General features: G+C 44.8%; 1 protein-coding gene across 1 annotated transcript; it reads left to right on the forward strand.

The window, feature by feature from the left end:
* The first annotated feature begins 3,087 nt into the window (after positions 1-3,087).
* On the forward strand, positions 3,088-4,827 carry LOC125302968 (putative nuclease HARBI1). Its single transcript, XM_048256383.1, has 2 exons — positions 3,088-4,248; positions 4,381-4,827. The coding sequence occupies exons 1-2, from the start codon at positions 3,274-3,276 to the stop codon at positions 4,537-4,539; spliced, it is 1,134 nt and encodes a 377-aa protein (XP_048112340.1). The 5' UTR covers positions 3,088-3,273; the 3' UTR covers positions 4,540-4,827.
* Positions 4,828-17,801: the final 12,974 nt, after the last annotated feature.

The following is a 17,801-nucleotide window of genomic DNA, read 5'->3' on the forward strand; positions in this document are numbered from 1 at the left end:
ACTACACTTCCCATCACCCCATTCACCAACACTGTAGTAACCCACACGTACCTCTGACTGCCTTTAAGACTCTTACTCTGAACAGCTCGATTAACATCTGCGGCGGAGCTTGGAGCGTAATGACAGCCAGTGTTGAAAATACCATATTTGATTTTTAATGGTCAATTAAATACATTTAAAAGAGAATACTGTTCTTGTGCCATTTGTCTTCTGAGTTTAACTGACTGAATGAACCCCAAGTCTGCCTTCACCACAGCATTTAGGCACTAGGGCATTCACTAGACATAGATCAGTGACTACATGCCTTGATCGCATGTCTAGTGTCCGTCAAACACATGCATTAATGCACATAGTGAACCTTAGAGCAATTCCAGATGCCTACATAGTTACAAAACACCACCTCTGAATCCACTATAATATATCACCAATGTGATGTTATCCCCATACTATTAGTGCTGTTGGTATTCCCTACAATCCACAATGCCACCCTTCAGTAACTGAGGTTAAGCATACACAGAAGCCTTTAATGAAATTAAATGAGATGCTAGTGATGGGGACGAGACCGCCTATGCCGAGTCCGAGTCAAGACCGAGTCTTTGAAGGGTCGAGACCGAGTCGAGACCAAGACCATAAAAAAATTTCAGTTTTAATATTCATAATTTAATATCACCCCAGTTAATAATCAACAGTTAGGCCTACAGACTAAGCTAGATTGGGAATTGTTTAGAGGAGCAGTCTTAACGCCTTAATATGGACTATGCTGACCTACAGACACTCACCGCAGCAGAGCCATAGAGATAAATAAACGGCTCTGACGGCAGTATCTTTGCATTGCACCATGGGATGTCATTTTCAAATAATGCCAGTCAACATTGCATTTTATTATTATTGTTGTTATGTGTTGTCTGTTTTTTTATATGAACATAAAAAATGCGTTGGTCTCGAGGACTCGGTCTGAAATTACGAGTCCTTCTCCTCCCACTGTGGTCCGAGACCGAGTCAAGACCGAGTCTTTGAAGGAACGAGTCCAAGACGAGACCGAGAAAGCATAAATTGGTCTCGAGACCGGACTCGAGTCCGAGACCGGACTCGAGTACTACATCACTATGAGATGCCTCTATAATGCATATCCAATCCCAGGTCACAACAAAAACATATGGGGTTTTGACTCTGGAGGGTTCACAAAACAAACACATTTTACAGTATTATTATAATTATCATTGTAAGTCACAAATGTTGTAGGGTCAGTTGTTACACATTTGTACAGAGAGGTTACAATCAGATGGTTGTGGTGTTTCTCCTAATAGATGTCACTTTTCCCATGTGGGGACCCAGCATTGGTCCTTCAGGTACACCAGCTAATATATTTTCAAACAGACAACTATCCTTCCTTCCACAGCCCTCTGTGAAATCTATCAAACTCTAAGCTCAGGCTCAAGACCCTTACAGAACCCAAAGCTTTCTAATACCCTATCAGTCCAAAGATGTACTAACAAACAAGACTATATACTGTATATTATAACTTAAGGGTAACATAGCATTCTATCATGATAGCGCAACTTCTATTTTGCTATAATATAGTGCTACTATCCGTACTGCACACCCCTAATCAACATGACTCCTTACCTTGGTTGAAAGATTACAGAAGCTAGGTTTAGCTGTAACAATATCCTGGGTATTTACTATCATCAGTTAATACTATTTTCCACAGCAGAATCCGCATTTGATGCTCAGTGGCCTTAATGAAAAGAAACAACAAATTCCATCAGCCAACCAACAGAATGGTCAAGAGTATTACAGTAAGACCTAAAAAAGAAGAAGATCTGATACTGCAATCAAATGAAGTGATTGTAATAAAATTACAACAATTACAACAATTTACAACAATTGAGACCCCTGTCTTCTCCACCTCATCTCTAGCCTGTGGGAAGCATCTCACTTTGTCAAACATGAAAACATATCTGCAGTCTCTGATAAACCTACAGAAAAAAATCACAGTTGAAGACACACAGAACTGAGGAAAAGAGGTGAGAAACGCTTAGGAACTCTTAAAAGAGGACTCCAAATGAACCAATGATGGTTCCAGAACCTTAAGGAGGAATTCTACAGTTCCTTTGAGCAGAATCATAGATCCTTTATTACTGACTCTGTGTGTGTGTGTGTGTGTGTGTGTGTGTGTGTGTGCGCGCGCCAGACAGAGAGGCAAAAGCACAGTAATCCTGTCCTTCACCATCCCACCCTGCCATGAGAGAGACACACACATACACACACGTGACAGGGACAGTGGAGGTTGGCACCAGAGGAGCTCAGATGGGCAGTTTCATAACAGGGCCGCTTTAGCCATGCTGCTGCTGATGATGCTGCAATGAAGCAGGATGCTGAGCTTCTGCCATTCTCAGGCCAATTATCCACTGACGCTCAGTACAGAGGGACAACAGCACACACGCTTTAGAGACAGAGAGAGGGGCCGGGGTGAGGGGGTGGCTAAGGAGTAGGACTACATCCAAACTATTTTATTTTTGTTTAAATCTGCAAGTCTTTCCAATTCCATTCCAGTGGAGATTGCTACAATGGGGAAAATTTTGAAGAAGCATCATTTTGATTTGAATACACAGGCTTTCCGTTTTCGTGTAGACGAGGGAACCCATAAGGATCTAATATGATAACGTACAAGCCTTTCCTTTTATTGTCTCTGGTAAACTACAAGTCCAGAACCTGTATGGCAAATTCTGCATCCGTTTGCTAAAAATGTTTCAAGTTTTCATGTGCGAGTTTGGTAAATATATCATAACAGTGACATTTATTAATTTTAAAACGAGTGTAACAACCATGAAGATGTACACTGATCTCTTTTTGTCTTATTTTTATTTATTTACATAATGTTTTTATTATCATTTTATTTATTTTCAGCTAACTTTTCATTTCTCGACCTCTTACACTGCTTGTCCTTGTTAGGTATACCTGTCTTGTTTTCAATAAAGCTTGTTAAAAATAAAACAAACAAACAAATAAATAAATAAATAGTATAATAGTACAAGTCCATATTCCCTTCCTGATTGGCAGAGCCGGTTTACAACTTCTCTGTGAGTGGACCTTGTCAATCCGATGTTTCCTTCCCTGATTCGTTGTGCATGTATCACGTGATAATGGCCAAGTGCCCTTTTCCCGGAAGAAATCCATAAGAAATCATCTGGCTCTACAAGTGATGTATGCAGACTGCAACTCTCCAGGACTCAGGAAACTATTTCCGAGCTTGCTAGCAGTGAATGCAACATGGAGAACGAAGAACAGGCTATAGCGGCCTTGCTGTCTTCGGTAGCATCTCTAGCGCAGGTATATTCTGATTTTTGCAATGTTACACAGACGTACTTACGCAGGAGGCGTGCTATCATTGAAGCCATCGTGTGCAGCGATAGTGCAGACCTGCGTCGTCGTCGACCGTACACGCAGCGCCGATTTTGGGTGAGGCCGGGAAGAACCAGTGCTTGGTGGGACAATTTTGTGAATGATGCTGTGATTGCGGAACAATGGCGCGACAACTTTCAAATGTCCAGATCGGCCATGATTATGCTGAGCGAAAAATTACGTACGCATGTGGAAGGAACAAAAACCACAATGAGAGCGCCCGTTGATGTACTCAAAAAGGTGGCATGCACGTTGTACTACCTACGTGACGATGGTAGGCTTCGGGAAACTGCCAACGCATTTGGACTTTCACGACAATGTGTTTCAGTTGTCATCCGGCAAGTCTGTAAGGCTATCACAACCTTCCTGGGTCCCGAGTATATCGACACACCGAAAACGGAAGCCGAGGTGCAAGAGCTTGTCGTCAACTTCAACAAAACACACGGTATGCCACAGTGCTTGGGCGCAATTGACTGCACTCACATCGAGGTAAAATTATCCAGGATTAACTCCAGAGACTACATAAACAGCCAGGGAAAGGTCTCTTTGAATGTGCAAGCGACGTGTGACTATAAATACTGCTTCATGGACGTTGTGGTGAAATGGCCAGGTGGTACGCAAGACGGGCACATATTTGCCAACTCAAAGCTGTGCAGGGACCTGAAAGATGGGACAATACCCTCCTGTCCGAAAGAGTTGGTGGAGGGTGAGGATGCAGTCCCTGTGTTCCTTCTGGGTGACCCAGCGTATACCCTGATGCCGAACCTCATGACCGAATACCCTAATGGTGGAGTCACCCCTCAAGAGCAGCATTATGGACAGGCACATATCAAGGCACACAAGGTGATTGAATGTGCATTCGGGCGTCTAAAAGCACGGTTTGCTGCTTTGAGGAATGTTATGGACATTAATATGGATGACCTTCCTTATGTAATCTATGCTTGTTTTGTTCTTCACAACTTTTGTGAAATTCAGAAAGAACCTGTGAACGAGCACAGCTTGAATGATGCTCTCAAGTATGACCGAGACGTCCAGCCACCAACTAGGCCTACAGTTCTGCAACAGAACGCAGATGATGACGAAATCAAGGGGAAACGAGTGAGAAATGTTTTGACACAATTTCTGGACCTGTAAGGTGCAAATCATCGTTGTGTGTCATTGTACTATTTTTTTTTTTTTTTTTACCTCATCGTGAATTCCCTCATCGATTTAATAAACTGTTTATCATTCACATAACTTATTTTGTGTCATACCTTCATATATCCTGTAGCCTAGCCTTTAACACCCAGGAAACCACAACACTGGACTCAAGCTGTGTGTACGGGGTGGGGGTAGGATCATATTGATATGTCAGTCTAACCACCAGAGTCGATAAAAGAGTATGCCATATATGCCATACACACAACAGAAGTGATTTAATGCAGGTTAGATAGATAGATAGATAGATAGATACTTTATTGATCCCCATGGGGAAATTCAAGGTTACACATGATCATGCTTAATGAAACCGCTGACCCAGACCTGGGTCAGTGTGCCAAGGCAAACAGTCAGCAACTTAAGTTCAACTTGTGTTTTGTGTACCACTAGTGCTTGATGGTAAGGCTATATAATGTCCCATGCTCTGAACTTATGCTAAGAGCACCTGAATGTTGCATACCCCACACCAAACCTATCCAGAGTGCCATCACCCCTATTCAAGACCATTTAAACCTATAACAATGTAGCACACCTGAAATGTGACATGCAAAAAAGGTACATTATCACCTGTTCCTGAATAATATAGCATCCCTGAAACCTTTCCAGAAACCCCCACCCCTACATTCAATACCATTCCCACCTGTCCCTAAACAATGTAGTATCCCTGGAACATTTCCCAAAGCACCCACAGTCCCCCATTCAAGAGTCAACTAGATTGAAGTCCAAAATACTTATGACAATGTTTAATAAAATAGAAATAGACGTGTTACAAAATAAAATAGGTTTAACAAAATAGGCGTAGAATAGATCAGAAAAGTACACATTATACAAAACAAACTATTATCAGTAATTTGCTGTGGCCGGTTTGCAAGTGTGTTTACTGGTGATGCGGTGTGCTGTAGCCATTATGCACAGGTGAGTGGTGCATTTGTAGAGGTCTTCTTGTGGGTGTTTGCTCATATGAGTGTGTGGGCTTTGGTTGGGGTGATGGTGGAGGCATGTAGCTGCCAGCCTGCTCTACTCTGCCAGTCTGCTCTACTCTGCTACTCTGCCAGCCTGCTCTACTCTGCCACTCTGCTCTACTCTGCCAGCCTGCTCTACTCTGCCACTCTGCTACTCTGCCACTCTGCCAGCCTGCTCTACTCTGCCACCCTGCTCTCCCACTCTGCCACCCTCTGCCAGCCTGCTACTCTGCCAGCCTGCTCCACTCTGCCAGCCTGCTCCACTCTGCCTCTACTCTGCCAGCCTGCTCTACTCTGCTACTCTGCCACTCTGCCAGCCTGCTCTACTCTGCCACCCTGCTCTACTCTGCTACTCTGCCAGCCTGCTCTACTCTGCCAGCCTGCTCTACTCTGCCACTCTGCTCTACTCTGCCAGCCTGCTCTACTCTGCCACTCTGCCAACCTGCTCTACTCTGCCAGCCTGCTCTACTCTGCCACTCTGCCAGCCTGCTCTACTCTGCCACTCTGCCAGCCTGCTCTACTCTGCCAGCCTGCTCTACTCTGGGTCTGTATGGCCAGAGACGGTTGATAAAGGATCTTTGGTGGCCTTTCATCTGGATGTCAACTGAGCAGTGAATACAAAACACTGAAGGGGCAACTCCAGTCACGGCAGTAATTATGCTGTGTGTGTTTGTGTGTTTGTTTGTGCGTTTGTGTTTGTGATTGTGTGTGTGTGTGTTTGAGTTCATGTGTGTTTGTGTGTGAGTGAGTGTGTGCGTGTGTGTGTGTGTGAGTGCATGTGTGTGTGTCTCTGTGTGTGAGTGCATGTCTGTTTGTGTGTGTGTATCATAAGTCATTAGTGAAATATTACAGGGATTCAGCACACTGGATTAGTGTCAATCTGTGGCCCTCTGGTTTTACAAAGGTCACACAAACATTACACAACACTGGAAATAGCCACGGACACCACAACACACACATACACGATACACACACATACACGATGTACACACATACACAATACACACTAATGTAAAGGTTTGAATGGCAGGTCAATACTGTTAAATGAAACGTCTCTCTCTCTCTCTCTCTCTCTCTCTCTATGTCTCTCTGTCTCTGTGTGAGAGAGGGAAATGAGACGGAATAACGGATCAGATATTAGGGGTCAAAGGCCAGGCCATATCAATTACACGGAGGCCACTTTGAGTCTAAGGCTCCATTATAACCCTGGACCATGAATAATAGATGACCCCCAGAGAATCTATGTTCACTGTCCACCATCCACTATCAGACCAGGGCTAAAAATGCCCCCCACATCGGCTGATCAACAAACCTTATACACACACACACACACACACACACACACATTCTACAGCAGAAAGAAAGAGAGAGAGTGAGATTGAGAGGATGGACAGTCAGAGAGAGAGAAAGGTGTATGAGGGACAGCTGATACAGCTGATGATCATTTATATGGAGCAATTGGAGCAATCAGTTGTTACTAAAGCTGATTACATTGTTATAGCTGGATAAGGGATGAACTTGCTGTGTGATTTTGTTAGGTGTGTGTATTTCAATATTTGTGTATTTGTGTGTGTGTCTGTGTGTGTCTGTGTGTGTGTGTGTGCACGTTAGTGCTTAACTTGGCCCCGGAGACACCACAGGTGAAAACCATCTCTTGTCTCCGGGGGAACCACCTGCATCCCCCACCTCTGTTGTCATGGCGACATGGGGCAGGGAAGCCTGCCAGGTCTCTGTCCCAGCTGTCAGATGGAGAGGGGATGATGTCACCTCATTAGCAGGAACCCCTAGAGACTCATCGAGGGTTAACCACAATGAGGTCACCTCTACTGCTGTCTCCAAGACAACCTATCAAAGAACAGACTGTGGCGCTGTGTCATGGTGTTCTAATGGCCAAGAATACACACACACTCTCACACACAAAGCAAACCTCAAAACTCAGCTCACACTGACACACACACACACACACACACACACACATACATATCACAGACCTCAGAACTGAATGATTCCTGTTGTATTATACAGTGGAGAAGAGAGAGCATGTTTATGTGATCCCTTGTTTATATTCAGTCACATATCCCATTTGAATGTAAATGTTGCAGAGACCTCCAGTTCTTGCCCCACAGCAGTAGATGTAGGATGTCCTTTTGAGTTGTCTGTGTCGGGCGTATGTCGTGTGTTCATCCCCTGCTTCCTCTGTGGTTGTATATTATGGGATGTGTTCCATCCTGAAGTCTCACCCTCTCTGCTGCACGCCCTTATTTCACTGACCTTGGACCTTTTTTACACTGCAACTTTGTTTTTGGCCATGTGTTTAGAGAGAAGGACTTGCGTATATATGCATCAATCCTGCAGTGTATGTTTGAGTAGAGCATCTTCATCTTGCTCTAAAATGCCCTTCCCTCAGACATTAGAAATGAGACATCAATGCCATAATGACTATGTGAGAGGAATTCTGTTATCATTAGAGAGGTAATGTACACCAGGGGTTCCCAAACTTTTCAGCTCCCGACCCCCAAAATAACGGTGCCAGTGACTTGTGACCCCCACTACCCCTGGAGGTGGTAGAACTACAAACGTTACGACACACACGCACTAATAGGCCTATTGAAACACAAGCATAATACCACAAGAGAACATAACAGCCTAACAACCATAATATTATTTAAAATTTAACAACCATACTGAACCATGATGAAACTGATGCTGTTGTCATTTATCTGTCGTAATCACACCAGGAGTCAGAAGGCGCAAAGAAAATCGAAAGACTTTTATTCGAAATGTAATTACCATCTTTATCTTTTGTTACAATTATGGCTAAAATATGCTATTTGTGAAAAATATCTTGCGACCCCCCCTTTGACGTCTGGCAACACCTACTTTGGGAACCACTGATGTATATAATATGTTATGTAATATATGAGATGTATGTGTATGTATGTAATATATGCACGAGATGTATGTATGTATTATTCCTAAGATACCAGAAAAAATGATGTAACGTAGTTTACACTGTGAATTAATCACTGGTCCAGTTCACTGCTGCTGCACTACACCACATGTGAGCATCCATTAATTATAGACCAGGGGAAGGGGGAGCAGAGAGATAGAGAGAGAGAGAGAGATACACAAAATCAGAGAGAGCACGCGCGAGAGAGATACAGAGAATTAGAAAGAGAGATAGAGCATTTTATGCAATAAAAAGAAATGTGGACAGACACCCTGTAGATACCCTGCCTGCTAAATTGTGTAGGCATATCTTACACGTACAAAGAAAGACACCCACAAAAGAATGCAGGGCAGAATTAGGCCGATTTCCACTATTGATTAATATTCAAAAGAGATCACTCAAATTCTGGATTCACCTAAAGTTATACCATCACAAGTTGTTACATTTAAAGCACTTAAATCCCCACAGCTATTATGTCAGTCTTGTCTTGAAATTACCTTAACCCCTAACACAGATTCTGTTCAGGCCAGAACTGATTTCCAATCAATGAAAGTTACCCAAATGAACACAGAAAATCACAGAGAGAGAATGAGAGAGAGAGAGAGAGAGAGAGAATCAGAGAGAGAGAGCAAGAACCAGAGAGAGAGAGAGAATCAGAGAGAGAGAGTATCAGAGATAGAGAGAACATCCAGGAGATGGTGGATGTGTGTGTGTGTGTGTGTTCTTCTCCCTGTAGCCCTGACTCCAATGTGTGTGTGGCCCTGACTCCAATGTGTGTGTGTGTGTGTGTGTGTGTGTGTCCCTGACTTCAATATGTGTGAGTGTGTCCTAACTCCTGACGAAGCTCCTCTGCCCTGTCTGTTGCCCTGAGCTCAGGGGCCTCTGGGTCCAGTTCTGCAGCAATATGCTTCTTTTCACTTTCTTATAAATATTACATCACACACACACACACCGTGTGAACTGTGAGAGCCTAGAGAGGGAAACTGCATTAAACTCAGCAGACCTTCTGTGAATCATATTAATGTCAATATGACTCACTCACAGTGCTGAGAGAGACACAAAATGTGTGTGTGTGTGTGTGTGCCACTCTCGTGTGTGCATGAGCCTGTGGGAGTGTGTGCGCGAAATGTTAGTATGTGCATGTGTGTTTCTGAGATGTGTGAATGTGTGTTAATCCACTTTAGTGACAATAACCACACACACTAGACATATTTATTCTATTTCTCTCCTCCTCCTCTCTCTCTCTCTCTCTCTATTCATCTCTGTGTCTCATGTCTGTCTGTGTGTGTGTGTGTGTGTGTCATGTCTACCTCCTGAGTCCGGCCTAAGCTGAAATATTTTCTCTTTTTTCTGTTTTTCACCTCATGATCAAACCCATCCTCCTCTACTCCTGTTCTCATTCTCTCTTTCTCTCTAAATCACTCTCTTCCTTCCCCCTTTACTCTTTTCCTCTGGATGACATCATTAATGTGACTATATGATCAGGAGAGAGTCTCCTCATTTCCTGAAAGCTTTTGGCATCAGCCTGACCACACCTCCTGATAGAATTGAACCAATCAGTAGTCAGCGCCTGGCTGTCTGCGCACTGCCTCACTCCTTCATATGATTCAGATGAGCCCACAACACAAAGCCGTGTATGTGAAAGGCACCGGATGCAGGGGATGATAAGCCCTTACAGGACCCTCTGACTGCTGCACACACACACAAACACACACACACACAATTACTTGAAATGTTCTTAGGTTTGTGAGCAAAAGCGGATGAGTAGAGGTAAAATACAAACACACAAAATCACGTAGGAATGTTCCAAGACCTCTGTCCAAACACAGATGTGCCGAGGTAAAACACACACACACACACACACACACGGGGGATGATGAGGATTAAGAGCAGACCCGTCCAGCGCAGCGCGGTGGTGGATTAAGCCGCCCCATTGGTGTTTTTTTTTTATTCCAGTGAGCTTCGGGAGCGCAGTGGGCTGGCAGGAAAAGCCAGAGCCATCACAGCAGGGGCATCAAACACAGGGCAACAACCACAGGGGCATCAGGCACGGGGCAAAATTAATTCTGCCTTCAGTTCAGCTCAACTAAGCCTCTTATCCCTGCCTCAATCAGAAGAGGGGGAAGACAGACAGAGAGAGAGAGAGAGGATGAGGAGAGAATGGAAGGAGGGGAGGGTAAAAGAGAAAAAGGATTCCGACTCTGTCTGTTATGTATTAATATTAAAGGCAGATTTTCTACCCCCTGCCTACACCCAATCAACACATCTAACCGAAGCAGCATCTCACACATACACAGATACACAAACACATAGAAATATCCTCAGAAACACACACAGACAAAAATATAAATTCCACCAAAATGAGAGAGAGAGAGAAAGAGAGGGAGGGAGAGAGAGAAAGAGAGGGAGGGAGAGAGAGAAAGGGAGAGAAGAGGGAATTACTTGGATTTGGAGAATAAATAAATGGCTGAAGAGATGTTAGGATATAACCAAACACAACCTCAACATGACATAACCAAACACTAACCCAAAACATGGAGGACCACACTGACCAGACCTTGGTCCTCACAGATAGCAACTTACCAACCACACACACTGCACCCAACCACACACACTGCACCCAACCACACACACTGCACCTATACCACACACACTGCACTCAACCACACACACTGCACCCAACCACACACAATGCACCCAACCACACACAACGCACCCAACCACACACGCCACCGATATGGAGGACATGTGTGTCAGCAACTTACCAAACAGACGGCAACTTACCAAACACACACACACACACACTATACACACACAGGCATAACTACAGGCCTCTATCTATTTTCTCCAGCCATAAGAAAACATCTAGGCTTCTGTTAGGTTCAAAAGATCAAAAGACCTACCAGTACATACATCTCTTGGGACCAAAGATAAAAGTCAAGATAACTAAACCAGAGACTTTCTAATGAGGAGATACAGCACTCCTAGTCCTCCATAGAAATGCATGGGGTTAGTTTGTAACGCCAATGTGGCAGTTGTCTACACATCACACCCCTTCCGTGGCAAAATGTCGACATGTGAATACATTGAGCCAATCATGTGCTGTGTTGTGAATACATTGAGCCAATCATGTGGTGTGTTGTGAAGACATCGTGCCAATAATGTGTTGTGATCTCGCCGCTGGAGCAAGATTGGTGTTGTGAAGCCTTGCGCACGCGCATTTCTGCCGAAATAGATGCCTGATAAGTGCCCAAAAAGCGTTGCAATATGGCTGCCGAGTGGAGGAAATTGCCTAAAAGGACTAAAGACTAAGGACTAAACCCTGAAACCAAGTCTACCTCTAGGGCCCGCAAGCCACTAGTCTGCAATACATTCTCAACATGCTGTAGGTTTCAAACACAGAGTTGGTGCTTATGCCATGATCAGACATTTACACCTGCAGCAAAAAGTAAGGTGTGTGTGTGTGTGTGTGTGTGTGTGTGTGTGTGTGTGTGTGTGTGTGTGTGTGTGTGTGTATGTGTGTGTGTGTGTGTGTTGTGTGTGTGCCAATGAGAAAGAGGACAGAGAATGCCCTACTCAGCACATCAATACACTGAGGACAGCAGCCTCACTGCAACACTGAACCATTACAGTTAGGACACTCTGTTTGTGTGTGTGTGTGTGTGTGTACGTGTGTGTGTGTGTGTGAGAGTGTGTGTGTGTATGTGTGTATGTGTCTGTCTGTGTTTGACTGTAGTCAGTGATATTGTCCTTGGAAATAACACTTTCAGCACAAGAGGACATTACACAAGCTTTTGTATTTCAAGAGGCCACAGAACACATCCACATGTACAGCTTGCGTATATGTCCACTTAACGTTCAAAACCAACACAGATACTTTGAAATGTATATTAATCAGACTTTAGAGCAATGCTTGACATCAAAACTTTGTTTTTTGTCCTCAAGTTACCATTAGTTACATTACAAGTTACATTATCAATGTTATTTCTGTGGCATTGGAAATGCCTTAGGAACACACGTTTGTCTAGACAGTTGAAAGGCTCTATGTAGGAAGTACATGCTAAGTGTGCAAGTCCATACTAATAATCCTGCATATTTCCATTCATAGTATACACTGTGCCCTCTCATTCACCCTAACCCAGACCTACTGTAGTGTACTGTGCTGCTGTCTCTGACTGGGGGCATGTCCCAAAGTGCATCTGGGCAGAAGGAGGGCTTGGCAGATGCTGAGGGCTTTAACACGTTAGCATCCCGGCTCAAAGCCAAAGCCAAATGTTGCATTAATAAAAACTTTTAGCACACAAGAAATGCAGCCAAACACTGTGCCTCCTACTTCTGACCATGTCTCTGCTTCTATCTCTCCATCTTGTTCTCTCTCTTTTACACACACACACACACACACATTCATGCACAAGAGCCATATAGGCAAATAGCCTGACTTTCTTTGGTGCATTCCTTAACTGTGATTACTAGAACTACACAAAGCACACAGATCTAAAGAATATTGTGTCCAGAAACACTCCTTGACTGAGAGGAGCCCATTCAGGTCTAGCACTCTCATGCATAACAACAGCATCAGTGACACCAGTCCCCTCTGGCACCCGTGTCACTGAGACTGTCCACATCTGCATGAGTCCACAGTCGTGCTCCTAAGACTATCCACATCTGCATGAGTTCACAGTTGTGCCACTGTGACTATCCACATCTGCATGAGTCCACAGTCGTGCTCCTAAGACTATCCACATCTGCATGAGTCCACAGTCGTGCTCCTAAGACTATCCACATCTGCATGAGTCCACAGTCATGCCACTGAGACTATCCACATCTGCATGAGTCCACAGCAGAGCCACTGTGACTATCCACATCGGCATGAGTCCAGTCGTGCTCCTAAGACTATCCACATCTGCATGAGTCCACGGTCGTGCTCCTAAGACTATCCACATCTGCATGAGTCCACAGTCGTGCCCCTGAGACTATCCACATCTGCAGGAGTCCACAGACTGCTGAGGCACTAAATGTTTTCAAAGAGACTTTCCCTGACTTATTTGCCTATTATGTGCAGCATTATGTTCTATGAAACAGCAGGATATGGAGAAAGAGTGCAAGAGAGAGGGAGAGAAAGAGAGGGAGGGAGAGAGAAAGGGAGGGAGGGAGAGAAGTGGGTGGAGAAAGGGAGTGAAAAGGAGGGAGAGGGAGAGAATGATGCTGTTAGAAGGCTAAGAGGAAGCCTTTCAATAAGAACAACAATAAACACCAACATCCACACGTCCTTCAGTGCCTGTTCATCATTCATGTCACACAACCCCATCAGCAGGGAGAGACAGAATGGGAGGAGACAGAACAGGAGCTCAGGAGGACATATGAGAGGAGGAGTATGGAGGAATAGGAGGAGGAGCAAAGGAAGAGGAATAGATATGAGCCTCTATGGACGGAGGAGGACAGGAAAACAAGAGAACAGAAGAACGATCCAGAAAGAGAGAGAGATAAGAGAGAGTTGACCAGAGGAAGAGGACAGACCCAGAGGTGAAATGAGTCCTTGCGTCCATCAGTGATGTTGCCTCAAAAAAATCGGGCAGTTCCTGATTTACACACGACCGCTGTCCTGTCCCCGAGCCTGTAGCAACACGACCGCTGTCCTGTCCCTGCGCCTGTAGCCTGCGCCTCCTCAGAATCCATGAGTGTGTGGTGCCTTTTTACACTCTCAGCTTTGATTTCCTGTCACATGATCACAGATGCGTGCCTCCAGGAGGGCTAACGGTCCCGGACCCAAGGTCAGAAGGAGACGTATTCTGATGGAGGATGGAACCCAAGGTCGGAAGGATATGTATTCAGATGGAGGATGGATGGAACCCAAGGTCAGAAGGAGATGTATTCAGATGGAGGTGTGTGTAATGTAATTGACTGGGTGGATTTGGGAAGAGAAGCCGCCTCCATACTCCAGAACATTGAGGCATGACTGGAGCACAGGTCTCCTCTCCATATGACTGATGGGACTAATGCTCCTTCACTTTGAGTGTCATTGACATACAGCCACAAAGACCTTCATACCTGAACACACACACAGACCCGCACAAACACACAGACACACTTATGCGAAAGAGCTTTAAGTAAATTAGGTGCACTGTCAAGATTGGAGTCTTGAACACCTTTCTCAACAACTACCCCCCCACACACATCCTTTTCAGACTCATTTGCATAGCCACAGGTATTACTATGATAAATATTGTAAACATTTTGTAAACAATCTTTTTTTTAAGAAGACCATATCCATTCTCTTTAGATGTTTAGGGCTCAATGTGATGGTCGCTAATAAGGATTTGATATCAAAACAATAACAGGAAAAAATGGCCGATCATTGTTGTCTCTCGTGCTGAATGGGGAGCAGTGATGACGCGAAGGTTTACGTTTAGGTTTATTTTAGTCTAAACCAGACACATTTCAATGCGTTTTAGTTGTTATTATTGTTGTAACTGTATAATGTACCACGTACGTAGACAAATATGTTGGTCCTCCTAGAGAGAGTATATTGAATGATCACATTGAGAGACACAACCTTAAGAGTTTCTGGACCAACGCCATCTCGTCTAGGCTCAGTTTGAAAGCTTTACGTGTGATTGTCCTGGTCGTTGGCTGGTAATGTATGACATGATAGCACTGATTCATCCGCCGTACCAGAGCATCAACAGGACATGTTGGCCCAACAGGGCGTGGGCCTAGTGAGGTAATTGAATCAGCGAAAGCGCACCATGCAAACCACACGATGGCTTCAGTAAGAATGGTACCCAGTTACAAAGCTTTGCCATCTTTTATTTTCATAATCAAGTCATAATACCAGCCAGAATAGACAAGAAAATCGCTCGTATTCATTTACTACAACAGTTATACAGTCATGAAACAATCACCACAGAAACATAAGGCAAACGCCACAACAGCATCATCTATCTCTGAGCACGGGCAACACAGCGCAGGCACAGAACAGCATTGCGCACTCATGGTAATGTGATTTTTGAGAGGAAATGCTGCCCCTGTACAGAGACGCAAAACAGAACGGACATGTCCGTGAAGGAGGACAGCTGACTACGTCCCTGTTCTTTCTCCCTCTTCCTCACAGCCAACCCGTCCCCATTGCCGCCCTTCGTGATGAAGCTGCTCCGTGCTTACCTGCAACCCGGAGGCGAGAGAGAGTGGAAGGTGGAGAGCGAGAACATCTCGGCCCGGTCCGCCATCTTCTTCCAGAAAGGACTCTTCTAAAAAGCGACTGCAAATGCGGTCGGCTCGATGCCCATTCACAGTCGATGGTGAAGGAAGCAGACGAAAGAGAGGAGAGTTTGAGTGCGTGTTTATGTGTGTGTGCGTGCGTGCGTGTGTTTGTCCCTAAGGTCCGCCCGCTCGCTGCCGCCACAATGCAGATGCTGTCCGGCCGCGCGACCCCCTGGCTCTGTCAGATTCGTCAACTCAGCACCATCAAATCAAACCTCACGGTCCACGTCGGCAGAGAGAAATGACGAAAGGACACACACAAATACTAACGTTAAATAAAGAATAGAAACTATGTCTGTATCAGCCGAAGCTTTCTTCTCGGAGGAGGCGCAGTAAGACGCCCTGCTGTACACCTGCGGAACACAGGCGACTCGTTGCTAAATGTCAGCAGCTCGACGCGACTAACAGCCAGTGGTGCGCGGAGGGAGGCGGCAGACGTAGCGTCGGTGCGTTCTGGGGAGGGGGTGGTGGGGAAGGGAGGGGCGCTCGTTCACACTCCGAGCTCAGTCGCTCCGGACGCTGCGTATAAGGTTTGCGGCAGCAACGCGATGCTCAGTGTGAGCTGAAGCGGCGGAGCGGAGGGGAAAGCACTGCAGATAGCCTACGCGCCAACGGATAGATTCCCTCGCTTTTACACGAACACACAAACTCTTTCTTCCACATACTCATTTGCTGATGACTCCAAAGATCGTTATTGTCCCAAAATGCCTTAATGTCACCTCATGTATTTTCTTTGCTCCGCTACCTATCAAAGAAATATAGCCTAACATGTCATAGTACTGTCATTTAATCAGTAGCCTAATTCATATAGTACATTTGACATCTGGTGAGCATAGCATCCATTCTGGTCTACCGGTTCTGGTGTCATTGTTCTGATTAGGGATAGGTCTAAGGCATATATGGCGTATAAAATCACTGCAGTTTTCTCTTTGGTTCCCATGCGGGTTAACACTAGAACAGCAGCGCGCCTCCCACTCCTCCAGGGCGACCTGTGGGATCCTGCGGACTTGGAGGAGCTGTTCACTGCGGGTGGTGCTGAAACCCACCCGTGAACCGTCATGGGGCGCCACGCCATCTGCGGCCAGGCGCAGTAAAGACAGGCCCTCTCCAGGAACAGTATGCCGCCCTGGCAAGAACATAGTCAGGGTAAGACTAACCCATCCACCAAATGGCCGAGAAACCTTTTTAGAAATCTTTTTTCGAAGCTATAGGTTACTCTCAGAGCCCAGTCAGTCTTAAGGCGATACCGGAATTATGCCGACATGAGGTGCTACCAACATGAACAGTTATCAGGTAGGGCCTACAGGCTGTGACAATCTATGACCAGCCAACTCATGCTATTTCCTAAATAACAGACCTGTTCATATTTTTCATCAGCTCGCTGTTAGCGTAATTGCAGGCATGAAAAATATGACATTGATTGATGATTAGAATTTATATAAACATTTAACAAAACATTTTAGATTGAACATTTCCACTATTTATTCGATTGTTAAAGTAGGCTAAATAAACCTTTTACCTGTTAGAGGTAGGCCCCATTTGTCTGATGGATTTCAGGCCTAATCAAAGAGTAGGCTAGCCTATTCCAAGAAGACTTTGATTAGGGTTGTCATCTAGGATCATTATTTGGCTAGACCACTTTCATATTTTAAATGAGTCTATTGGAAGTTTCTTGTGACCCTTTTTATCAGAACTATGTAGTTTAGACCACATTTCTTTATTGTTTTGTTAGCTGTGAATTTTAAGTTCAAATAAGTCTACTCAAACACGTCGGTTAAGATAAACGTCATTATCCATAATGCAATGTACCACGGCAACCAATCAACACTTTGCATGTTAAATAGGCGGGACTAAGACGTTTGACCAATGACGATTCTTAATATTCAACAGCAGACAAAGCACACGATGACAGTTCTTGAAAACCATTGGATAAGTTCTTGTCAGTCATACAAAATGACTTGGCAACAAGGGTGTGTGCAGCCAAAAGACGAGGAAGTGGCCAGGACCTCTAACATGCGAGTCCCACG

This window comes from Alosa alosa, chromosome 11, assembly GCF_017589495.1.
Source record: "Alosa alosa isolate M-15738 ecotype Scorff River chromosome 11, AALO_Geno_1.1, whole genome shotgun sequence".
NCBI classification, from domain to species: Eukaryota; Metazoa; Chordata; class Actinopteri; order Clupeiformes; family Clupeidae; genus Alosa; species Alosa alosa.

What these genes read in the sequence shown, in the direction of transcription:
- LOC125302968 (XM_048256383.1), top strand. Translation starts at nt 3,274, where the DNA reads ATGGAGAACGAAGAACAGGCTATAGCGGCCTTGCTGTCTTCGGTAGCA. An exon ending in CACATATCAAGGCACACAAG is followed by an intron (nt 4,249 to 4,380) that starts GTGATTGAATGT and finishes TGTGAAATTCAG; the next exon opens with AAAGAACCTGTGAACGAGCA.